The sequence below is a fragment of the Lolium perenne genome, chromosome 1 (genome assembly GCF_019359855.2).
Source record: "Lolium perenne isolate Kyuss_39 chromosome 1, Kyuss_2.0, whole genome shotgun sequence".
NCBI classification, from domain to species: domain Eukaryota; kingdom Viridiplantae; phylum Streptophyta; class Magnoliopsida; order Poales; family Poaceae; genus Lolium; species Lolium perenne.
This window is the reverse complement of record NC_067244.2, coordinates 21,336,909-21,362,925: the sequence shown is the minus strand read 5'-3', so window position 1 is coordinate 21,362,925 and position 26,017 is coordinate 21,336,909. Positions and strand designations below refer to the sequence as shown.

Below are 26,017 nucleotides of genomic sequence, written 5' to 3'. Positions count from 1 at the left end.
GACATATCCGAGGAAACTCCTTATGAGACATGGCCGTCTCGGAGGCCAGCCGCCCCGAACCCCTCGAGCCAATTAGATCACACTAATCGCATACCTGTGGATCGTCCTGTTAAACTCGATTGGAGTCGTCCATCTGGACTGAATCCAACGGCCAGAGAGAGCCTCATCTCAGCTCCCGAGGCGCCAGCAGACTCACACTAATTGCACACTAATTGCGTTGTTGAAAGCCAACCTAACCAACAAATCTCGAGAGGCAGCCAGCAGACTCCAAACGATTCCCCACTACTCTCCTCTCCCTGATCGATCTTGCCGCCGGCACAGTCCCTCCGCCGCCTGCCCCCTCCCTCCCTCGCCGGACATCATCCACCGCTCCTCTAATTCCTCACCGCAGCTCTAACCCGCCTCCTGGATGAATACACAACGGAAGAGGATCCGCGTGGCTCCTGGTGGTGGCCGCCCGAGCAGCAGCGACAACAAGGGCGGCCAGACCGTGGCTCTCGCCGCCGCGCGCCAGACGCCGGCAGGGGGATCGATGGAGGAGGGCCTGGTGGTGGCCTGACCAGGATGCTGCAGCCGGCGACCACCTCCCCGACCTTCTCCCCACGCGCGCCGGCAACATCCCTGGACCTGCTGCTCCAGACGCCATCCACCTCTCCGTCACGCTGCAGCCTCCAGTCCAGGTGAGCATCCTTCCATATACCGCTGCTATCTATCACGTTGAGTGAAATTCTCTTAATTTCTGGGTTATTGACCTTACTTTCCGTGGATCTATATTCAGATATGCCTCACCTCACACGGCTAGCTATTGATCTCAACTTTTATGCTCCCTCAACAATTGATTTAGGGACAGACCCTGCATAATTGTTTGCTTGGACTTGGGATATGATTAGAACACAGCGGGTTTGATCATGCATTTTTCTGCAGGACACGGCTATTCTCAGTAGTAGACTGCTCATATTAATTAGCCAAGTGTGCAAATGCTGCTCCCCAGAAATGATAGTATATTCTACTGAATCTTTATATGTACCTGACAACTCTAGTTTCGAATTGGTAATCTTGTATCTTCATCAAGTTATCATACCTGCACGTGTATGCCACCCAGAGCATAGTTTATGGATGCTGGTTATGCAAGGGCAAGACCTTATGTAAAATAACATGTTCAGATCCGTGTTTGAAGAAGCAATAGCCTTTTTTTGAGAACCAACCTGAGGTTGGGTGGTTAGGAGGGTGGTTGTACCCCCAGCCCACCAGAGTTCAAATCCCAGATTTGACATCTGTGTGTCTCATAAAGGCGGAATATTCATTCAGTGGGAGGCGACGTTCCCGTCGACAGCGAGGCGCCTGTGGTGACTTCGTCAATTTCAAGATTCAATCCGCCGGCTCAGTCTTCCGGAGGTGCTCATAGGGGTAGGGTGTGCGTGTGTGCGTTCATAGGGGTGAGTGTATGCGCGTGTATGTGAGCGTCTGCGTTTGTACTGTGTTTCTCAAAAAAAAAGCAATAGCCTTTTTGAAGTGAAATTGTATGCACTCTGTTTTGCTTACATACACGAGTAGTAGATCCCTGTCCTCATTTTGTTCCTGGTTGAATGGGTTACTTGTGTTACCCCAACGTTTTAACCATGGGCAGCGAGTTCTCTGTTTTTTCCAGAAAATTCAATGGCTCTGCTCTACTCTGAAATTTTCAATCTTTGCTTTTGGTTACCAGGAATGCTTGGACGGGCCTGACACGGATAAGAGCAAAGCCGCGGTGAACTATTTGGTGTTTGACTGAACTTTGCTGAGAGCAGCGCCTACGGCCTCACCATGCTCGTCCGCCTCCTCGGCCACGTCCTACCTATCCGCCATCCAGCTATACATAGCAACTAGCCTCACCATCTGCAGGTAATCAAATGGTTCTAGTACTGAACATTTTCTTACCGCAAACTTCAGAATTCGATTCAGAATCAACCACTGGTTTGTTGATCCTTGCCTGCAAACTCATGTGCAAGGAGGTGCACGGGGAGCGAAACGGATTCCTGGAGCAGCGTTGGCAGCGAGAGGTTTGTAGGGCCAGCATACAAGTGTTGACTTGTCATCGAAGCCTGAATTTCCAGTACATGGAGTGGGACTGACCTTATGGCACAGTGCCCTGTCTGTCTCATAAGGTGCCAATCTTCTACCACTGCTTGCTTCAAGTTTGGAATTGGTTTTCCCTAAAAAAAAATTGGAATTGGTTTGTCGGCGATCCTGATCATCGGTTGTTGATGGAGCAAGTGTCAGAGCTGGCGCAATATTATCATTCCAAAATACTTTTCGTATCTATCATGTTGAATGAATGTGTAACATCAGTGGGGAAAAACCACACATGAATCCCTCTCTGCCACGGTGTTCTAGCGTTGCGGTTCGGTCCCAATGTATGCGGGACAATACTCTGATTGTTAGCCTACCAATTTTCTCTAGGAAATAAAGACACTGGGTGGGTTGCCCATGCCGCTTTACTCCCTCCTGAAGAATAAAAGAAAGCTTTGGCTGCTGCCTTTTAATTGATGCTATTAGAACATAGCGTCTAGTGGTGTGAAGCTGCTCTGGTTCCCGAGGAAGGTTGGCCTCCAGATTTTTAAGCTTGTCCTGGTCATCACATACGTCCTTTATTGATTTTTGTTACTTTTATTTCCTGTTCATGGATGAATGGCTTGGCGGTAGAGAGAAGCATGCCATGTGGGAAAGCGGGGAAATCTGTTTTCACTTGATTAGAAACTTGTTGGATTTTTCATGTATAAAACTCGGTTCTTTTTCTTTCTTTCATAGTTCTTTGATTATCATTCGTAGGTGGTAATGAAACTATCATTCTTACTTTAAGGAACTACTTACTAGACATTTCTGTTTTCTATAAGGTTTCCTTAATATCTTATTGCAGATAATCGTGGCTGCGGTTTATGGCTCGGCATCGACATCGCCGGTGGATGCACCCCTGGAGCTAGGCTTCCACTTGTCTCTCGCGCCGAAGTAGACTGGTGGTGATCTCTCTTGGCAGCGGATGAGGGGCGCTGCTGGTGTGGCCAGAGAGAGCAATGTCGTCCTCGCGTCCTGCTGCTTGTCATCAACTATGGCGATGAGGTAATCCCAGTCTCTTGAATCCTACTGGTTTCCTATGCATAGTTGCTGCAGATGGTGATCTACTGCGTGTTCTTGCCAAATGCAAGGAATATGCTAGGAGAGAGTAGGATTTCCGTAAGAAATCTTTCTAGGAAAATTCGGTGTCTTGAGGCCAGACTGGATGTATGTACATGCTTGCACAATGTTCAAATTATACACATGTTTTCTCTAATTTGCAGAAGCCGTGTAGACAACTAGTGACCTTTGTGTTGTCAACTGCGCCCCTTCATATTTCATTGTGATGTGATCGTCTTATAATTGTACCTTCATTCATGTTGCTTTGGGTAGAGGGTTAAGTCCCTTTATTTGGGTACATGTTTTGCTCTATTTTTTTTTTAACAATGGCGAGCCTCTGCTTCGCTTCATACTATTCTTTTCGTGTTGTGGAGAATTCTTGGTAAGAATTTTCTCTGGTTCTACCAAAATATGTTTTGTCTTTACTTGACTTCCCAGGCATAATTAATCTTTGAACACTGTTTTTCTTGACTAAACAAAAAGAAGGAAAATTCTTCACCTGGTATAGTTTGCTCTGGTCTGTAAAAGTGCGAGTGGCTGAGTGTATGTATGTGATTCTTTATAAAAACTGTGTTTGTTTGATCCTGATGTAGTTCATATAATGCGATTTCATCCGATTTCAGAGCAGTTGGTCGCCCTTGATAGGCTGGTTCGTTTGTTGCGGTCACCGAAACAATAAAAAAGTATATTGTCTCACAATTTGTTTGCTCTGAATCTGTTAGTAGGTACTACCAGCTACTTTCAGATTTTTGTTGTGCAGACAATTCAGACCTGATGGTCTTTTTGATGAGTAGTAAAGCATGTCTTAATTTTAACCATTAAAATGAAGAAAACACATGCTTTCTTACGTCAAACTAATTTGCCTAAATTCAAAGCTCAACCAGATAATCATCAGCTGCTGCAGTTTGCAGTGTCTTCCCACTGGACTAACTCCGAATATTTTTTGCAATTTTTTTTATAGAGGTTCAACTGTAGAGAATACCACATTGTCTTGCGCAAGGATTTGACAAACAGTGATGTTGGAAATATCGGAAGAATTCTGCTGCCAAAGGTAGATCCCAGCATTACTCTATCGATTAATCAAAACGAAAGTTATCTGTTACATGTGGTTATGCCTTGTATTTCACTATTCTAAATTTTGCAGAGGGATGCGGAGGCTAACCTTCCAGCTTTGCTTGAACGGGATGGCCTGATACTAAAGATGGATGACTTCAAGCTTCCCGCTACATGGAACTTTAAGTACAGGTGATCACTAGTTCAGGTTTATATTTTTTTTTCCGCGATAGCTTCATAGTGTTGGAGCGTTTATATCTGCCCCTTGTTCATTAGTTCAACTATACCATACTGATACAATATACTTACCAGGTTCTGGCCTAACAACAAGAGCAGAATGTATATCATTGAAAGTACTGGTGTGTTTTAACATCGAAGTGAGCACTTAATTCTTTTTTGTAAGTTCATACCGGTGCTTGATAAATTGCATTGTCTTAATCTCAGGAGAATTTGTGAAGTCCCATAGTCTCGAGGCAGGATACACACTCATCATCTACAAAAGCCTGGAGTCCTGAAAATTTGTACGTGAAGATTCCACACTCTACCCAGTTTATCTTATGAATAGATATTACAAAGTTTAGGCGTCAGCATTTTGACTGTACTACACTACATTTACTTCTGTTGTGGTGCAGCAGGTGCTTATGTTATATTGTAACGTCACATTCTAAAGTAAATGATGAATTTATCTGAATCGGCTAATATTTTAGCTATACTGAGTGCCTTTTGCTTTCTACCACGGATAGCAATTTGGACAGGGATTTTTGCGTACAACTTACTATTGCAGTTTTCTGAATTCGAATAATTAGTAAAAAGACTAAGGAGCATTTGAACACAATGACAGTAGCATTGGTTACATTTTAAGCGTTACAAACAAGTTACATTTAACATGATTTCATGCTACTCTCGTTGTTGGCTAGTTGGATTGCATTTTGAGTTCAAATGCTCTGCATATGTTACACGTAGAAAGTTTACACTTGCTGCTTCTTTTCTGAAAATAAAAAAAAGGCTTGCCTTATTGACACAGAAGTTCAATATGACTCTTATTTGCAATTGGATATTTGGATGTGCTTTGTCATCTGTAACTGATCATCTCTAATGACTTTTTTCTCTATATGCAGTTGGCATGTGATTTTGGGTTACAGAAGAATTTCAGAAGAATACTCACCAAGCCTCCCGATTCGGTCGTCACCGCCTCAGCTATGTCCCTGCATGATTTCCCTCGCCGATGTGGGGTGTCAGACATTAGGATGCGACGCCGGCGACACGAGTCACTTAGGGGAGAACCCATCAGCAGGCGCAGGCTTCTGGTGTCCGCGTCCTTCACCACCGCCATGTTCCTCTCGCCGGTGGCCACGAAATCCAGCGGGGGCGTGGCAGCACTCCGAGCGGTTACAACTACTGCTCTCCGATGTCGTCCACTCGCAGCAGTCTATGAACTGTCCACAACTACCTCGTCAGGGACGGCTCCCTCCATGTCTGCAACACCATACAGACACGCAGGTGACCGTCGTACATGCACATTTCTTGCAATCCTATTTTGGGTGGCTTGTTATGGGACAAAGATCGAATATTCTCTGATTGCTTTGATTGTTGGGGGTTCCAAGAAAAAAATATGCACGCATAACAATGCCGGAACATTATTTTAGCCTTTAATAACTCAAAGAACTTGATAGCTGGCCTGTTGGTAGAATGGTTCTGTTAGAGCGTTAATAACTCAAGTTCAAATTCAATTGACTTCTACGTTTTATTTAGCCTGTAGCAAGTAGTAGAACATGTGCAGTTGCTTCTTTACTTTTGAGCAATTAGCCTGCCTGATGCAATCTCACACTTCTGCAAATTATAAAAAAGTCTAAATTCTTACTCCACTGTGTTTGTTTTGTTTTAAAAGGTGTTTATTTGCTTGGTCGCTTGCTGATTTGTCTTGTCTCCTCCAGAGGGATGTATTGGTTCCTGCTCTTGATGGCAGTGACCTGATTGCAAGTTCAAAGACGGGAGCTGGAGAAGGCAGTCTTGGGTACACATTTATCTTGTTTTTGCAACTACATGTAACGCAGCAACATAATTAGTTGATCACTAACTATGTTTTTTCCTCCTTTTGGTAGGTGAGGTCATTTCCCTCGAGATTTGGTTACATGTGTACACAATGGCAGTAGCATTGGTTACATTTTAAGTGTTACAAACAAGTAAAATTTTGGTAGGATTTCTCACTGCTCTCGCAGTTGGCCAGTTGGATTCCATTTTGAGTTCAAATGCTTTGCATCTGTTACAAGTAGAACATTTGCACCTGCTGCTTCTTTTCTGAAAATAAAAAGGCTTGGTGTATTGACCCATCAGTTCAATATATAACATTTATTTGCAAGTGGATATTTGGATGTGTGGTTTGTCATCTGTAACTGATCATCTTTAATGACTTATTTTTCCTAAATTTTGGTGTGCCGGGTTATGGAACGTTTAGATGATTTTCATCGCTCAAACTCTTCATTTTTCTTTAATAATAATTGTTATCTCTGATATGCAGTTGGCCTATCAATTTGTGGATAAAGAGGAATTTCAGAGGTTACAGGATCTCAAAACAGCTTGGTGAATGGTGAGTATTCTTCTCACACTTGAGAATTCATACTGAAATGTTTGCATTCTACTTTGCTAGTTCTGGCACAATTCTAAATGGAGTCCCATATCTTATATTCATTTTTTCCTAGTTAAATTTTTTAAAGTATCATTAATGTAGTTTCATCTAAGACAACTGTATCCTTAGCTACATCTACAGTGTGTATTTGATCAAACTGGCTGTTAGTCACATAGCCTCTTCAATCTGTGGATGCTATTTATTTTACCCGATCGGTGTTTCGTGTTGTTTTTTCTTTCCCTCTTTTATTTTATCTTTTCTTTTGTGTCGGTTGCAATGGGTGGTTTTACTTTTATTTTAAGAAATTCTTTGTATTTGTCATGGAGAACGGATCCTGCAAGAACTGATGTTCGAGGCTGCAACACCTGACCTTCTCCGTTCATTCCTTGGTCTTCACTGCTGGACATGCCATTCCAGACAAAAGACTGCACTCATGTGTGGCCATGGCGGAGCTTACATGAGGCATGCAATCCACAAATCAATTATGAAGGACCCGAGTCCCACGGCGGCAGCACCACTCACCCGAAAACCATGAAGAACGCAGGTGAAAGAGAAAAGAGATAATATCACCGTCGCGGCGACTCGCACGACATGGTCTCAGCGCGTGCGAAGAAAATTACATGACATGATGGATTACCTGACGATGACGATGCTCTGTTACCACCAATCCTCTCCTCTGCTCGATCGCCTACGGCTGGCCGGTGGTGATTAGGGTGCTCCTCCTGAGTGCCATAGTCACGTCCTCCCCTCTCCTCGCTGTCGGGGGAAGACCCCGGGTAGGGCAATGGACGCGGAGCAGCCGGCTGGCCACTGGCCGGCTCGCGGCAAAGGCCGGCTGAGGAGCAGCCGGCTGGCGCCGTGGCCGGCTGGTCCGGAAGCCGGCTGGCTCTAGGTCCTAGTCGGCCTGGCTACGGCCGCCAATGCTGTGGCTGGGCCGACTTCTACAAGCCATATCCGACTGGGGGTCTGTACCTCAGGCCGACTCGAGGCTGGCGAGTATTGCACTAGAAGGAACCGGGTTGGTGATCCGGGTTTCCCAAAGTCCACGCTGACTTCATCTTCCGTAAAGCGCGGGGCACTGTAGAGCAATAGTGCCACGCGCCGGACAGGCCATCATGGACTACGTCGATCCGTGCGGTTACGGTGGGCGATGGCGACAGGGACACCTCCTCTCCATACCGCTGACCTTGGCAGCCGGATGGGACAGGCCATGAGGCCTCAACGGCTCCTGACGTCACTGCCTCGGGAAGGAGCGGGAGCCGGAGCCGGCCAAGCCGGCCAGTAAACTATAGGGTCTTATATGTAAAGTGCCAGCGCCTATATAAGCTGGGCTCCCCCCCCTCGTGCGGGGGAGGATCGATCATTCTCACCTCACTTTCACCCCTAGCGCTGCCCTGAGAGAGAGACTTTGTCTTCCTTAGCCTCCCAGGAGCAGCCGGACACAGCTCAAGGAGCAACCTTGTATTGTGTGATCATCATATACACTCTAGCAGGAGTAGAGGTGTTACCTCCATTGGAGGGCCTCGAACACAGGTACGTCGCCGTGGCGCTCGTCCGCATACCCGCATCCGGAAACCGCCGTGAGATCTCCTAGCAACCACCGTCGTTAGCCACCCTATGGCATAAGCCGTGACGATACCACGACATTTGGCGCCCGCGAGTCGCCCGGGCTTGATGCGGAGATTCGGCTCCTCGGCTAACGTCGGCGGCTGTGGCCCGCTTCGCCGACCGGCCCTTCCGGCCGGCGGCGGCGTCATCTCCTTCGGCGGCCACGACGTCTCGTCGCCACCGTCGCACCGCCGCGCTACCGCGGCGGTCTTGCCGCGCAAGCCCTCCTCCGCGAGCCGGCGGCGGCGCTCCCGCCGGCCCGCCGTCGTGCAAGTCATGATGGGCGGCGAGAGCTCCCCGCAGAACCCGCGCACCGCGGCCCCAACCTGGAGCGCAACGTCGACCCCAACGCCTCCGGCTCGGGCCCAAAGGCGCCACCACCACCGTCCGGTGGACGAAGTCCGGCGAACCGAGCACCCCGCTCACGCACGGCGCCGACCCCACCACCATCGAGGCGGATTTGGAGGCGCACCGCCGGCTCCTCCTCAAGCAAACAAGAAGCGGCATTGCTAAGCGCCGAGATGGAGATCACCCGGCGCGAGTACAACCGCGCCCACGGCCTCACTCCGGGCGGCGACGGTCCCCGGCCGAGCCGGCCGGATCCGCCGCGAGGGCCGCGACCTTGGCGCCGAGATCGCCCGCGAAGGCGCCCTTCGCCGACTCCGTCCGCGGAGCAACCCGTCTACAACACCCCGACAAGAACATGCGCGCGGCACAAGCCGCCGCAGAAGAAGCTGAACCGCCTTGAAGGCGAAGAGTTACGCCGCCGGACCAAGCGGGTGGCGAGCCGCTCAACGCAGCCACCGAGCGACGGCCGACCCGGGTATGTCAATGCCCCCGGAGCTTCCACGCTCGTGGCGCTGCGAGCAACGACGGGGAAGGCGCCGAGGACTCGGCCGAGTCCGCCTCCCTAGCACCAAGCCGGCACCGCGACTCCGGGCCACACACGCAAGCTCGAGCCGGCCGAGCCACCAACCGAGCGGCGGCGGCCGGCCTCCTCCAAGCGGAACCAAGAGCAAGACTCCGAGCCCGCCGCCGGCCGGCCGGCTCCGAAGCAAGCGGCGCACGCCCGGCCGGCACGCTCCGGGCGGGCCCGCGCATCGAGCCAACCGACGCCGAGAACGCCTCGGCCGGCTGGTCGAATCCCGCATTGCGGAAGAAGAAGCGCCCGGCCGGCCCAAAGTGCTTCGGGCCACGCATCATCAACGAGCCCATGATCGACGGCTTCCAACTCCCGCGCGACACCCCCAAGTATGACGACACCGCCAAGCGGAGGGCCGGGCTGTTGGACTACTCCACCGCGGTCGGCATCGCCAAAGGCAACAAGCGGCGGGCTGTGCGCTACTCCCCTCATGCTTTGCTCGGCTCCGCCCGCACATGGCTCAACAACTTGCCGGCCGCGGCATAAAGCAGTGGGTGGACTTTGAAGCGGCCTTCATCGGCAACTTCACCGGCACCTATCGCCGGCCGGGTCGCCCTTAGCGGCTTGAGATGTGCAAGCGGGGCCGGACGAGACGGACAGCGCATACCGACGCGGCGGTGCGAGATGCGCAACTCTGCGAGGGTGTGCACGAGATCCAAGCCATCGGCTTCTTCATGGGAGGCTGCCGGCCCAACACCATGCTTTGTGGCACAAGCTACGCCGCGGCGACCCCCGATCGATGGCCGCCTTGATGGCCATCGCCGACAAGTACTGTGGCGAGGAAGCCGCAAGCCTCGGCTGAAATTTCGCCGGCCCCGCCGGGCGGGACAACAAGCCGGCCGAGGGCGCTCGCATGGCGGCGGCGGGACAACTACCGCGGCAAGCGTCACGGCGACCAGCCGGACCGCCGGTGCGGCTCCGCCCACGTAGCCGCCGTGGCGGAACAACGCGGCGGCGGCGGCCGCCGCCGAAGCAAGACCGGCGGTGGAAGCCAAAGTACACCTTCGAGCGGATGCTCGACTCGCCGTGCAAGTACCACGGCGGCAAGAACCCCTCCAACCACACCACCCGCGATTGCCACTTCATGAAGCGGCGACAAGCGGTGAACCTCTCCCGCCTCCACCCCCGCCTCCACCGGCCGGCGGGCTGGGTGGCCAAGCCGGCGCGAGAGAACGCCAACCTCGAGCACCACGAGGCTAACCAAGTGCACCATGGCGGCCGATATCCGGCCGAAGATGCTACCTACATCATCTTCACCTCCGAGCCCGAGGACAAGACGAGCCAGCGAGCCGTTCCCTCGAGGTCAACGCGGTCATACCGCCGGTCCCCCGGTGCCTAAGGCGGTCGGAGCAGCCATCACTTTTGATCGCCGCGACACACCGGCTGTCTGCCGAAGCCGGGCAGCTACGCCATGGTCCTCGACCCCACCATCGGCACAACCCGGCGCGGCGTGCGTTTCTCGCGCGTCCTCATCAACGGGCGACGGCATCAACATCCTCTACCGTGACACCGCCCGCAAGCCGGGCATCCGGGAGGCCGAGTTGCGCCCCACCCCCACCGTCTTCCATGGCATCGTGCCGGGCCACCTGCGCCACCGATCGGCCGGATCACGCTGGAGGTGATGTTCGGGAAGCCGGACCACTTCCGCACCGAGAGAATCGAGTTCGAGGTGGTGGACCTCGTGAGTCCCTACCACGCGCTCCAGGCGGGCCGGCCACGACCAAGTTCATGGCGGTGCCCCGCTATGGGTAGGCGAAGATGAAGCTGCCTGGCCCCAAGGGTCATCACCATAGCCGGCGACTATCGCCGCTCCATGGGCTGCGCCACGCGAGCTCCAAGATGGCCCGGACGCCGGTCATCGCCACCGAGAAGCGACTCATCCACGACGCCGTCGCCCTCGCCAAAGACGCGCAGACGGACATGCCGGCTGCAGCAACCCGGCAGGACGACTCACTTCCGGCCGGCCGAGCAACATCAAGAAGATCCTGCTGGACCCGGCGCAGCCGGACAAGTACGTCACCATCGGTGCCGGCTTGAGCAGGAAATAGGAAAGCGAGCTCACCAGCTTCCTCCGTGAGAATCGGGACATCTTCGCATGGACTCCAAAAGACATGTCGGGTGTGCCGAGGGAGTTGGCTGAGCACCACCTCCACGTACGGCCTGAAGCCAAGCCGGTGAAGCAACCTCTCAGGCGCTTCGCCGAAGAAAGAAGGAAGGCCATCGGTGAAGAAATCGCCCGGCTGCTCGCAGCCGGCTTCATCATGGAAGTCTTGCACCCGGATGGTTGGCGAACCCGGTCCTGGTTTTGAAGAAGAACGGCTCCTGGCGCATGTGTATCGACTACACCAGCTGAACAAGGCGTGCCCGAAGGACCCCTTCCCCTGCCGCGCATAGATCAAGTCATAGACTCATTGCCGGCTGTGAACTGTTGTCTTTTCTAGATGCCTATTCAGGCTACCACCAGATTCCTTTGAATCCGGATGATCAAATAAAGACTTCGTTCATTACCCCGTACGGGGCTTATTGCTACACGACTATGCCGTTCGGCTTGAAAAATGCAGGCGCCACCTACCAAAGGTGCATGCAAAAATGCTTGCAGGATCAAATCGGCAGAAACGTTCACGCATACGTGGATGATGTCGTTGTAAGACCAAGGAGACGACTACCCTCCTTGATGACCTGAGAGAAACCTTCACCAATCTAAGAAGATTTCGGATGAAGCTCAATCCGGCCAAGTGCACATTCGGCGTGCCGTCTGGCCAGCTCCTTGGCTACCTCGTCTCTCAGCGAGGGATCGAAGCCAACCCGGAGAAGATCAGTGCCCTGGAGAAGATGGAACTGCCGCAGTGCCTCAAGGACGTCCAGAAGTTCGGGCTGCACTGGCTTCCTTGAGCCGCTTAAATCGGCCCGGTACAGGGGAGAAGGCACTGCCCCTGTATCAATTGATGAAGAAGGCGGACAAGTTCGTCTGGTCACCGCAGGCGGATGAAGCCTTCCGTGACTTGAAGCGCGTGCTCTCAACCGCGCCAATCCTCGCAACGCCGGCTTCAATGGAGCCGATGCTGTTGTACATCGCAGCCACCAATCGAGTGGTTAGCGTTGTCCTGGTGGTGGAGCGCAAAGAAGCCGGCAGGGAGCAGCTGGTCCAGCGCCCAGTCTACTACCTCAGCGAAGTGCTCTCCCAGTCGAAGCAAAACTACCCCCACTACCAGAAGGTCACCTACGGCGTATACATGGCGGCCAAGAAGCTCAAACATTACTTCCAAGAGCACCCCATCAAGGTGGTTGCCACAGCGCCCTTGGCGGAAATCATTGGCAGCAAAGACGCCAACGGCCGGGTCGCCAAGTGGGCTCTGGAGCTAGCCGCCCATACCATCCTCTACGAGCCGCGCACAGCCATCAAGTCGCAGATCCTCGCGGACTTCTTCGTCGACTGGGCCGAGATGCAGTACCTGCCGCCTGTGCCGGATTCCACACATTGGAAGATGCACTTTGACGGTTCGAAGATGCGCAACGGCTTGGGAGCCGGCATCGTCATCACCTCTCCCAAGGGAGACCGGCTGGACTACGTCCTGCAGATCCACTTCGCCGCATCCAACAATGTGGCGGAGTATGAAGCGCTCATTCATGGGCTAAAGCTGGCCAAGGAGATTGGCGTGCGTCGCATACTCTGCTTCGGCGACTCCGACTTGGTTATACAGCAAGCATCTGGCGACTGGGACGCGAAGGACGCCAACATGGCCTCGTACCGCTTCCACGTCCAGCAGCTATCTGGCTTCTTCGACGGCTGCGAATTCCACCATGTACCACGAGCAAACAACGAGGCGGCTGACGCCCTGTCCAAGATTGGCTCAACCCGGCAAGCCATTCCGCCGGGTGTCGCCTTGGCGGTTCTCAAAAAGCCGTCCATCGTACCGTCACCGGACTCGGATTCAATATTCGTGCCGGCTGACCCGGGGTCGCTCGGCGAACCCGGGGCTTCATCGCCCAAGTCGGGGGCCAACAAGCCAAACCCGCCGGCTACCATGCCGAACACAGGGACTTCTCGGTCCAACCCGGGGGCTTCATCGCCAAACTCGGGGCTAGCAAGCAGAACCCGCCGGCTAGCAAGCCGAACCCGGCGACCATGCAGTCGAATCCGGAAGCTCCCACGGATGAGGCCCTGTTGGTCAGCGTATTCGAGATAAGATGCGTACCTTCATGGGCACAAGAATTCCTCTCCTACCTCACCGACGGTCTTGTTGCTGATGATAGAGTCCGGGCCGAGCGGTTGAGAGAAGGGCCAAGGCCTATACAATCATCAACCACCGGTGTACAAACGCAGCGTAAGTGGGGTGTTCCAGTGGTGCGTTCGGCCGGTGAAGGGATTGAACTCCTACGGAAATCCACCAAGGAGAGTGCGGACATCACGCCTCGTCCGAGCCATAGTGGCCAAAGCTTTCGGCACGGTTTCTTTGGCCGACCGCTCGAGAGACGCAGAAGAGCGGTGAAGAAGTGCAACGGCTGCCAACGCTTTGCCAAGCAAAAGCACACGCCGGCTTCCGCCTTGAAAACCATCCCCATCACATGGCCGTTTGCCGTATGGGGCTTGGATATGGTGGGCCCGTTCGAGCAACGGCGCGAGGCGGCATGACTCATCTCTTGGTGATGATTGACAAATTCACTAAGTGGATCGAAGCCAAGCCAATAAAGAAGGTGGACGGCTCCACGGCCGTCACATTCCTCAAGGAAATAATCGTGAGATACGGCTACCCCCACGGCATCATCACCGACAACGGCGACAACTTCGCCGAAGGCATTTTCAAGCGCTCTTTGTGGGGAGATGGGGATCCGAATGGACCTATCGTCCGTAGCGCACCCGGAGTCAAACGGCCAAGTGGAGAAAGCAAACGGCTTGATCCTAGCCGACATCCGGCCCCGGTGGTGGAGCCGCTTGAGCGCTCGGCCGGGCTGGCTGGATTGAAGAGTCGCCGGCGTACTATGGAGCTGCGCACGACGCCAAACCGCTCGGTCGGCTTCACACCCTTCTTCCTCGTATACGGGGCCGAAGCCGTCCTACCAAGCGACATCGAGCACGACGCGCCAAGGATCAAGCTATACACGTAAGGCTGAAGCCAAAGAAGCTCGCGAAGATGGAGTCGACCTGGTTGAAGAGGTCGGTGATGGCCGAATCTAGGTCCGCCGTATACCGACAAAGCCTCCGACGCTATCACACGGCGGAAGGTCCGGTCCTTAGCATTCCGAGAAGGAGACCTAGTGCTCCGGCTGATCCAACGGACAAACGGACAAAGATAAACCGTCATCCCCATGGGAGGCCCCCTTCATCGTGAGCAAGGCAGTAGGCAATGATTCCTACTATCTCATAGATGCCCAAGAGGCTAAGAAAAACAAGGCAAACAAAACTGACGAGGAGACTAAACGTCCCTGGAACGTCAGGTTGCTTCGACCATTTTATACTTGAGAGCAGGAATGTATGTATCCCTTGTATCCCTTTTCTAAGCTATGAAAAAGCATGCGCCAAGAGCGCCGTTTCCGACAAGTTTTTCGCGCACTCTACTTTGTTTCGCCAATTGGCTTAAACCCTCTCACGCGGTCGGCTCAGTAACGTGATCCGGTTTCCGACAGCCGGCTTCCGATCCAATTCTGCACCGCAACCCGGTGTCAGTGGCGGGAGTAAGGTCTAGGAAGCCGGCACGCGAAAGACGGCTAAGGGAAAGAGTAAAGCGAGTTGACTTGCAACTTTTCGTAAAAGTGCCGGATTGCCGGATTCGGCTCGTTCGTGAAATCTTGTCGGCCTCACCCCGGCTCCGCTCTTGATCGGCGACGGATCGCAAGTCGGACGTACGGCCAGGCAAGAGCAAAGCCAAAGAGTGGGGCGGATGGGAAAAAGCGAACAAGTCGAAAGAAAGCAAGTCGGCACACAAGTGATTAACAAACACATTAAAGTGTGACATAATAAAAGAGATGATAATATTCATACATGTGCACCTGGCATCCCGGGGATTTAACAAATTGTCTTGGCAAAAGCAACAACTGAGAGACAGGTAAATTAAGGACCAGCCGGAGGAGCATCAGCGGAGCCGGCTGCCGGGTCGTCCCCAGGCGCGTCTTTCGCCTCCTCGTCCTGCATCTCCTCATCCTCGTCGTCAGACGGCGGGTTCGGGTCCGCCACGAAGAGGCTCTTGTCGACGAAGTCGGCAATGGCGCTCGGGCAAGCGGGCGATCTTGTATTCGGCGGGAGCTTGCCCTCCACGTCGGCTCGCCGGTACTCGAGCCGCTTAAGATCCACCTCGTTGTACCGGAGAGGACAAAGGACGAGCGCCATGTCGGCTCCGGCGCGCGTGGCCAACTCCTTCCGATCGAGGAAGCGTTCGGCGCCCGCTCCATCAAGGAGATGAGGTCGGAGATATCTTGCGGCACCGCCTCCGCGGGCCACGACATCGAACCGGCTCCTCGGCCGCCTTCGGAGCTCCCAGCCAAGCTTGGTGATGGGCTCGACGCGGGCAGCCATGGATGCCATATAATCCTCCATGGTGAAGTACTCCGAGCTGCCCTCGCCAGTCGCCCGCCTCCTAGTCTCGCGCGCAACGCCAACGGCTGCTAATGCCGCGTCTTGCGTTTCAGGAAGGCGGCGCAAGAAAAAGCACGTCGAGAAATCATCAAAGCCGAAATAAGTGAAAAATGCAAATTTTCGAAGTCCTAAAGTAGGCCGGGCGGTGGCCAAGCAAGCCATCGCCCCGGTCCGAAGATGGAAATTCCGAAGGATAAAAGGAAAAGCACAGCGGTAGCAAACCGATCGGCGCCCCGAAGATGGAGATAGCGAAAAATCGAGTTTACGCCGTACAACCTAGGCCAGCGGACAGTAGAAAGCCGGCAAAGGGAAAGAGAGAAAGAAGAAATGCACTCACCCGAGCAAGCCGCGGTCGAGCGCGCCAATCTCGCCCGCGGCGTTTGGCGGTGGCCGGCCGGCTCCGTGGTCTTGGTGGTGACCTCCTCTGAAGCGCAAGCCGCGCTTCTCCACCTCGGTCGGCCGCTTGCTCGGCTCCTCCACCTTCTCCTTCTCGGCCGTCCCGAGGAGGGCAAGCTCCTTGAGGTGGTTCTCCTCAAGCCGGCGCGGCGCGCCGGCTCCCGATCGGCCACATCGAGCTTGGCGGCGGCGGTCGGCCCGCCTCCTCGCTCTCGGCGCACTGAGCGCGAGCGGCCGAAGATCCGCCTCCGGTGCGGGACCTTGGCGGCTTCAGTGCAAGGCGGCCAGGAAAGAAACGTCGACCAACCAAGACTAAAGAAAGAAGACATCAAGTCGGAAGGAAAAAGATCTTACCCTTGACGGCCTCCGGCTCGCGGGCCAAGTCGGCCGGTCCGGCTGGCCTTGTGGTAGTGGGTCACGGCGCGGTTGTACAAGCACGTGCGCCGCTCCGCCACGGCCTAAGGAGAAAGAAAATCAATCAACTAGGCGAAACCCGGACCGGCTTGGCGGCCGGCCCATGCCTCGGAGGGCTACCGGGATGATAACCAAATTGAAAAACGGATGAAGCGCTTACCTTGTCGGCTTCCTCCACCTTGGCGACGTTGGCCGCGGCCTCGGCGACCACAGCCTTGAGGTTGGCACACAAGGCTGGAGAAGAACATCTCCACCGATGCTTGGCACAGGTTCCCCTCCCGGCTGGTCACCTCGTAGGAGTCGGCGCGGAGCCGGGCACTGCTCCATAGTGCCGGCCGAGCCGAGGCTGAGTCGGAGGCGGATGGCACGTGCGACGATCGGGCGCCCTTGGCCACATGCGAGCTCCCCATCGGCGCCGACGGGGTTTCCGTCCTCACCGCGCGCGAGTCGGTGTCCTCCATGCGCCGGCTCATCCCTTGCCGGCTCTGCTGGCCGGCCTCACTCGTCGGCTCCGGCGGTGGCGGCGCTCCGGCGAAGCGATTGGCGATCGGCGCGGCCGTCTCCGGCGCTGAGGCTCCTCCGGGCTCTCCACCAGCACCACGCTCGGCCGGTTCCGGCCCCGGTCGCGAGCGGCTCCCGCCGGCTCCGGCTCCGGTCGAAAGGCGGCATGCCCCGGCCGGCCCGGTGCCTTGGTCCGAGACGAGCACGGCGCGGGAACATGTCGTCCGGCGTTGGTGGCGCGTCGACTTCGGCCGCGTGCCGCGGCCGGCGCCGAGGCCGATGGCACGGCGAAAGAAGGCGCCCTGCGGGAGGCGGAGTACCGCGGCGGCGGCGGCGTAGGCGCGCGCGATGGAGGATGTGGCGTCGACTCCCTCCTCTCTGCCGCGGAAGCGGCGACACGACACGCGGGCTTGCCGAGAGCCGCCGCCCGAGCAAACTTGATGGGGGCCCTAGCCGAACAAATAAGAAAAAGATAAGCATAAAGATTAAGGAAAGAAAAGGAATCAAACAAGAGAAAAAGAGAACTCACCGGCACTGCTCAGGAACCTTCTTCGAGCTGCTGCCGGCGTGAGCTTCTTCGCCTTCGCCTCCAAGGCGGCGGTGGAGCGGGGGTCGCCGACCCGCTTCTTCCCCTTGGGCGCCGAAGTCGCCGTGGTGCTTGGCGGCCTCGCGCGCGCGAGGCACGGCGAGGATTGGCCCCGTGGCGGACGTCGTCGGCTCCTCGTCCTCCTGCTGCTCCGGTGAAGGGGCGGATTGTGCTCCCCGGCCACCTAGATCGGGCGCACAGCGGGTCGTCGTCGCCGGCCTGATCGCCGGCTTGGCCGGCGGATCGGCGTGATCCGGCGTCCACCTCCTTGTCGTCGGATCGCCGTCCTCGACGTTCGACGGGTGAAGAGCTAGAAAAACAGAAGACATGAGCAAACGACAAGCGGAAATCGGCGAGAAGAAAGACAAGTCGGCCTCGCAACCGCGAGCCGGAAGACGGCCTAAAACGGTAAAAGCTTACCGGCTCGGGCGGCGAGATCCTGCTGCGGGCGCCGGCCCGTAGTTCCACTCCTCCGGCATGTTCGCCTTGGTGATGTTATTCACCGGTGGGCCACACAGGCCTTGGAGAGCGGCGCCCTGGACGTCGGGTCGGGTCGAACCGGCGGGACATGTGCCCGATCTTGTGGGTGCGCATTTGGAGCGGCGGCACCGGCGCTCGGCGATGGTGCGAGAGGAGGTCCTCGGCGGTCAGCCCGTTCTCGACGGCCGCCCCGGGAAGTCCCGAGCTGATTCACCTCGGCGTCCGGATCCGTCGTGCGGGCGTTATAGCTCCGATTGATCTGGCGGCGGAGGAGCCGGGTTGAACTCCGGCGAGTTGATCCGGTCGACGAGCCCGCCCTCGTTGCGCACGTAGAAGAATGACATCTGCAATTCTTCACCGAGTCAACGGTTGGAATTTTGGGGAAGGCGTACCGGCCGGGTGTAGATCGAGGCGGCGCCGCAGTTCCGCGACGGCCGTCGATGGTTTGCGCCATGAGGTAGAAAAGCCGGCTCCGTAAATCTATGTCGGCCACAAGCCGGCGTAAGCCTCCATGAAGGCCACGTAGCGGTGAGGAGGATGCGGCGTTGGCCGGCGGTGGTGCGGCTGCAAGCCGAAGTTGTCGAGAAATTGGCGGAAGAAGTTGGACGCGGCAGCTCAACCCGCGGTCGAGGTGCGCGTCGAAGGCAGCAGCGCTCGCCGAGCTCCGGCTTGGGCTCCGTCTCCTCGCCGGGCGCCCTCGCGACCACCGACAGCGGGATCCGGCGGAGGCGCACCACCGCTCGATGTCGTCGTCCCTCATGTACGACCCCCTCCACGATCCACTGGCGGAGGCCATTGACGAAGAGGAGGAGGAAGAAGACCACGAAAGGCGGAAAGGTGAAGAAGAACCTCGCGACGGCGGCGACGGCGGCGGCGGAGGACGCTCCGTTAAAACGCGGGGCCCCGTGGCGCCGGCTCGTCGGAGTAGCGGCGGCGGATCGGCGGAGATGCGCTCGCCGGAGTTTGCCAGTGGGAGACGCTCGCCGGAACAGCAACAGGCTCGAGCGCGAAGAAGAGAGCGAGAGGAGCGGAAGCGCGAGGAAGACGAAGTGAGGCAGTGGCCGCCTCGGTACCCTCCCCCGCGGCATTTATAGCCGCCCGCGGCGGACGGTTAGCCTCCAAGTGGCGATCGTGGCCACGTCGCCGGATCCTCTGCGCATTAACTCCCCCCACGACCGCCGCCGTTACCGAAACCGCCACACCACGTCGCCCACGACCGTACCGGATCCGGAGGGGACATTGATGTGACCAGACGAACCGGCGGCAGGACCCAGGCGTCAGACCGGTCAAGTCGGGTGCAGGACCCGAGGCGGCGGAGACTCCGGCGCGCCGGACATTAAGTTCACCTCGGCCCAAAATTCATCCAGCAAGGCGGAGACATCGCCAAAGCTTGCGAGAAAGCAAAAGTTGCATAAGTGTAAATAGCGGCCGGCTAGAAGCAGCCGGCGGAGCAGCCGGATGAGGGCGCGGCCTGAATGGAAATTCTCGATCGGCCCCTCCAAGTGCCGTCAAGAACATTCAAGAAGCCGGAAAACCTGCCTAGGTCCTTCTAAACGCGGGACCTTGCCGGCTTCGGGGGCTAATGTCGGGGAAGACCCCGGGTAGGGCAATGGACGCGGAGCGACCGGCTGGCCAGCGGCCGGCTCGCGGCAAAGGCCGGCTGAGGAGCAGCCGGCTGGCGCCGTGGCCGGCTGGTCCGGAAGCCGGCTGGCTCTAGGTCCTAGTCGGCCTAGCTACGGCCGCCAATGCTGTGGCTGGGCCGGCTTCTACAAGCCATATCCGACTGGGGGTCTGTACCTCAGGCCGACTCGAGGCTGGCGAGTCTTGCACAAGAAGGAACCGGGTTGGTGATCCGGGTTCCCAAAGTCCACGCTGACTTCATCTTCCGTAAAGCGCGGGGCACTGTAGAGCAATAGTGCCACGCGCCGGACAGGCCATCATGGACTACGTCGATCCGTACTGGTTACAGTGGACACCTCCTCTCCATACCGCTGACCTTGGCAGCCCGGATGGGACAGCCATGAGGCCTCAACGGCTCCCGACGTCCTTTGCCTCGGGAAGGAGCGGGAGCCGGAGCCGGCCAAGCCGGCCAGTAAACTATAGGGTCTTATATGTAAAGTGCCAGCACCTATATAAGCTGGGCTCCCCCCCTCGTGCGGGGGAGGATCGATCATTCTCACCTCACTTTCACCCCTAGCGCTGCCCTGAGAGAGAGACTTTGTCTTCCTTAGCCTCCCAGGAGCAGCCGGACACAGCTCAAGGAGCAACCTTGTATTGTGTGATCATCATATACACTCTAGCAGGAGTAGAGGTGTTACATCCATTGGAGGGCCTCGAACCTGGGTACGTCGCCGTGTCGCTCGTCCCCATAACCGCATCCGGATACCGCCGTGAGATCTCCTAGGAACCACCTTCGTTAGCCACCCTATGGCATATGCCGTGACGATACCACGACACTCGCCGACGCCAAAGTCCAAAGTCACAAGTCACACACACGATACCCGCACGCGGTTCGTGTTCATGTACTTGTACTTATAGTAGAGCCATGGTTGGTGGAAATAGAGATGAGGGGTACCACTCTCTTCTCTCCGTTGTTGCCTGATGGGAGAAAGTGGACGGTTGAGATGCGTCTGTGCCACGGATTGCTTACGTGTCATTCCCTTGATTCTGTGGTTGCACGTTATTCAAACAACCATTTAACTGTTGGTGGCGGTAGGCGGCTCAGTTCTCTAGCACAGTGAATGTTCTCTGCATGGCTCAACTTCCTAGCTAGCCGAGCAAATGCTCTCTCTTTTGCATGGCATTCAACTCTACTATTCTATTGTATTGCATGGCATTGTATAGACTATTGTATTATTTTGCACCGCATCGACAATTGCTACTTCCTCCATGCAGCACATGTGGCTTCAAAGATTTAACTTCCGCAAAAATTAAGTCCTAGTTATTATCAAATATTTTGATAAAAATTTGGTATCACTAGGAATCTAATCTAACGGCGCCAATTAAGTGTAACATAATTAAGTAGTTGCTCAATTTTTTCATCAAAGAAAAATCTTGAAAACTGATGCGCAACAACTCTACTGGTATAATTTTGCATGGCATCGCATCGACCATACTATTGCTTTGGTGGGACAGATACATGCGCTCGTTGAAAAGAGAGGGCTTGGTTCTTGCTGATGAGAGCCAAGTGGAAAACTAATCTCACATTTACATGGTGCAAAATAAAAGTGATGGCAGAATCAATTCCAAAATCACTCAGCCATCATGCGTGCAACCAGTAAAAACAGTTAGATTTTTCTTTTATTTTCATGCCAAGTTGCATCGCATCGACTATTTTTTTTTTTGCATAGCAGCAACATCATATAACAAGCAAGCTAGGCAATAATTTATCAAGGCTTAACTTGTACAAAATCGTCAGGTGTGTCAAGCCTGAGAATCTATGCAGATAACATATTGGGCATGGAACCAAACAAAACGACATCAAGACAAAAATCCTATTTCAGAACGCACAGACCAATTCGGTATCCTACAATAGCAGATCAGCACCATGGGTGGACAGGTTACATGACAACGGATCAAACAAATTCTTGACAGGGCTTCTCGTGACGCCAGAAGTACCCGCCCGGCCAATTCTGCGTCCATGCACCGCATGTGCTTGACCAGCAAACCCCGCTTCAAAGAGATGGACGGCAAGGCTAGGCCGCTCTAAAATAGGTATAGCCACTGATAATTTGAACCAAGATCATCTGAAATAGCTGCATTGCAAAATAAGGCAGCAATTCAGTTTCTCAAAACTAATTTCAAAATAAAGGGAACAAACATCTAAATATTTTCCTGTCAATGACAAATGCCATTGTGGGACAAAAAAACACTTCATTTTGTACCGAGACCTAGACTACATATGATTGCGCCACAATTAACAGCCAAATGAACAAAAAAATTACCACAGCTGGCGTAATTTTTATCAGTAGAGATGTATAAAAGGGCATTGCCATGGTAGCAGAACTAACAATCAGGTCATCGATTTCACAAGAGCAGAACCAATAATCAGCGATTACAGAAGAGAGAGATAGGTAGAATTCATTCCATACAAAGAACAACAGTCTCAAAGACTGGCACAATTGACAGGGGATCTAGTATTTACAGCAACAATAACCAGAGGAGGGACAGAGTGTCTACCACCTTCTAAAATGTAAACTTGATACATTGGCAAATAAAGAGCACAAGAGGGGAAAACAAGCGATGAGTACCACTTGATGCAGTTGCAGTTATGGTCACGGCGCCCACGGTGTCGAGGTAGCTGACAGAGCAGAAAGCCAAGGAAAGAGCCTCTTATTCATACTCGGTCCTTTCGGCTTCCTTATGACATAGCATGGGAGGGTTTCGTCCTTGTTTTTGCTGAATTTGCAAATTGAACACAATATGCGTCAGATCTATCACGAGATAATAAAGCAAGTCATTTGCAGAGTGAAAACCTGTGCATTTATGGGTTCAATTTATGGGTTCTCTTTAAGAAAGAATAATGCTAGTTAAATAATCAATTATTATTTAAGCATGGTCAGCAAAGCAAAAACTGTATTTTAGAAAAGGCACAAAAGAGAGATTGACAAGTCCTAAACATCACACTAGATGAGAGCACTTGTTGGTGTCATCTCCAAATACTGCTAGCGACATCTCTTCTTATCAGATTGATAATAAAGTGACAAAATAAAACCTCTAACTTGAGTAAAAGCCAATTTAAACAAACCAAACAGCATGTTCTTGTAACACCCAACGGAGCACTATTGAGAGTTAATCATGCTTACTAAATAGGAACTGGAACCTCCACCCTAGTGCTCTTAGTTAATTAAAGTCCAAATCACACACACATGTAGCTAAAAATTTGAGAAAGAAACCATAGAATTAGTAAGAGAGACCAGGAAATTAAACCAGCCAGCTACAGACTGATGCTTTGGAAAAAGAAAGCCAGCCACACATGGACATTACTAGATCGACATCCTCGAGGACAAAACAACAATGGGAAGCAGTCGACCATACATTTCACGGTTCATACTTCATAGCAACTTAAAACAGGAACATGAAAAATAGGCAGCTCGTACCTCAATACATGTGTAGCTCAACATGCTAATTTGCATTAACACTTAATTTCTCTCACAACATTGAGATAATATAGCACAGAATACCAATTGACCTAGGGTGGTGAAAATGCGATGAAATCATGCATGGCAATATGTATGTATTACTTGAACCAAACCAGAGATAAACAACACACATGATGGGCTCCATTACCAAATCCTAGCAACAACTCTTCTTATCAGATTGATAGCAAAGTGATGAATGAAATCCCCAACTTGAATACACCACAACAAACATCATACTACTTGGAAAATAATGCAAACACAAAACTGGAGACTTTAGGCCAGCAATGGGCATGTAGATATACTAGATGACCATGTGAGCAAGAGGGAACCCAAGGAGCTCACCCAAGGTGTGTAGCCAAAGCCAATCAGCAGCAGCACTGGAGCCAAAACATCATGCCCTTTCCATCGTCGTGGTTATTCTTGGTCACCTCCACTGAAGGATCTACCATCTGGCAATGCACATGTCACCCGTTTTCAGCACAAGCCACAATGTCCCAGCTACATAAATTCTAGGTCTAGAAATAACAGTGCACTACATAGAGGCAAGCTTATTAACAACTGGATCTGCGACCTTTGAGCGGGACATAATTAAGGGACCATCATAATACATATATATATATATATTTATATATATATTTCTCAATAACAAAGGAACTCTATAAAAAAAATCCACTCCATGTAAATACTTGTACTAAAGATAGGAAGAATCTTGCACTCATAATGATGGGTTCCGTCTGTGAAGGAAAAGAACAAGAACTGATACTCATCCTTTTGATTAAACAGAACCATAACAAAAAATGATTCAACTATACATATGATCGTCCTCGAGGCCCCCTGTCTATACTGAAAGATGGAGGATGAGAATCTAAGGCAACTCATTAGAACCCAATAGAAAGTAGCTCAACTTGCAAAGTCATGCAACAGTTCAAATCCATCTTTCAAGAAAATCAGAAGTGGTACACATGCGTTTTAGTTTCTCTTTCGATATAAGCAGCAATACGTGCATTTCAAAAGCAAGGCAAGAGGGGAAAGGAACAGACCCTATATGTGGAACAGAGTTTCAGATAAGCAGTGGCTAGCAATTACTCGTTATTTAGATCAAAGGCATGCAATGGTAAGCCTCTCTACTACAGGACAACACACATAGCTATACATGAAAAGAGGTGCATTATTTTTGCAGTCCACAATCCAAAAAAGAACTCAAAAGAAAATAAGAGATACAAAATACTACATTGATGCAATTTGGCAGACTACTACACGGAGCACACATCACAGGATCCTTAGCAACTGTTGGAAGAAATACAACACATTAGAAATTGAAATTCCTTTTTCTCTATTCCTAGGGTTGAACTTCAATTGTAGCAATACCATAAACATACCCAGAAGTAAGCAAATAGTTCATATGCCAAATAGTTGAACCTTGCTGAACTTGCACACTTGCCAAATAGTTGAACCTTGCAATGAATAATGTCTGTGTATGGCATAATTGTATAAACAGAGACAATCAAGTAATGAACTTAGTTGCATCATATAGGCTCCTAGCGATTTAGTTCAGATTGATTTGCTAGCTGTACAAATCTAGCTAACTTTCCTAGCTGTTGCATCAGAGTCCATGTATGCATTTAACCCATGTCATCATGCAATACAATGTATAGTTCGCATGGTTTACTGGAAAATGGCACTTTTATAAGCTGAACCATGAAACATAGAAAGATAATAGTGGCAACACAGCCTAAAAAGCCTTATTAGAAAGGATCTAGAATACATATTATCATCACAAGTTTGAGCCCACCCAACAACTTGGCACTTCGCTGTCAAACGAAAGAAAAAAAAGAAATCACGCAATATTGCAACTAATTAACTTACACATGAGCTAGGATTTCTCATGCTCTTCAAAGTGTCTTGCATCAACTTTTCATCAGGTTGTTTCCCACAACCCTGAAATAAGACAGAAGTAACAAATACTGAGTACTACGTACTAGTAAAGAAGAATAGAATGTAATGAAGACATTTCAGAAGAACCATAATTCAATGTAGATAAATATTTGAACTGGAACCATAAAGGATTTAATTCAACCTTAAAAGGTACAAATGTGCGCTGATTGAAGGGCCATAGATACATTTCCTGGGCAGGGGCATTTTATTATACTCAATAATTAGGGCATTTTATTATACTCAATAATTTGGGAGATACCGAAGACAAATGGAAATTAAAACCTAAAGATAAGTGCTTCAAGATTCAGGTCAATAGTGGATACTATTATTAGGATTATCATAATCAGGAGCATCAATGAAGCATAAACACACATGGCAAGACAAAAGTAACAAGTTTTTAAAAGGATTTACTTCTAATGACTAGCCAGCAAACAAGATGCTATGCCGGATTCAGGCCACATGCTTTGAGGAGCCTCCAGCTTGCTCTCAGGGGCAAAGGTGGGCGAGACGAGAAGGACCTTGGCAGGCTCGCTGAAATCAGCAGATACAAACAGATATGAGTTTCATAAAATTCCAGCTCAAACAAGTAAGGCATAGATAGACACGTCAAATTGAAGAAGAGATAGAGTGGAGG

The 26,017-nt window shown here is 52.5% G+C and overlaps 1 protein-coding gene and 1 long non-coding RNA gene across 14 annotated transcripts in view; one reads left to right on the top strand and one right to left on the bottom strand.

The window, feature by feature from the left end:
* The first annotated feature begins 219 nt into the window (after positions 1-219).
* The window catches only part of LOC127344085 (uncharacterized), a 44,853-nt gene continuing 19,055 nt past the window's right edge, over positions 220-26,017 (top strand). For 9 of the 12 annotated variants that reach the window (XM_071826421.1, XM_071826426.1, XM_071826422.1 and 6 more), the window contains exons 1-11: positions 221-680; positions 1,706-1,881; positions 1,989-2,144; positions 2,897-3,096; positions 4,112-4,201; positions 4,295-4,395; positions 4,516-4,562; positions 4,648-4,724; positions 5,322-5,703; positions 6,138-6,217; positions 6,722-6,790. In XM_071826421.1, the coding sequence (XP_071682522.1) occupies positions 5,413-5,703; positions 6,138-6,217; positions 6,722-6,790 (440 nt within the window). In that variant the 5' untranslated portion in view covers positions 221-680; positions 1,706-1,881; positions 1,989-2,144; ... (4 more) ...; positions 4,648-4,724; positions 5,322-5,412. The other 3 variants (XR_007877740.2, XM_071826427.1, XM_071826424.1) reach the window with 3 other exon arrangements.
* Positions 21,677-25,933, bottom strand: LOC127321629 (uncharacterized). Of its 2 annotated transcripts, none has more exons than XR_011752294.1 (5): positions 25,795-25,933; positions 25,315-25,386; positions 23,791-23,897; positions 22,558-22,705; positions 21,677-22,062 (listed from the first exon to the last, which is right to left on the bottom strand). It is a non-coding gene; the product is annotated as an uncharacterized lncRNA (long non-coding RNA). The 2 variants fall into 2 exon arrangements; XR_011752304.1 differs by having other exon boundaries at positions 21,677-22,012.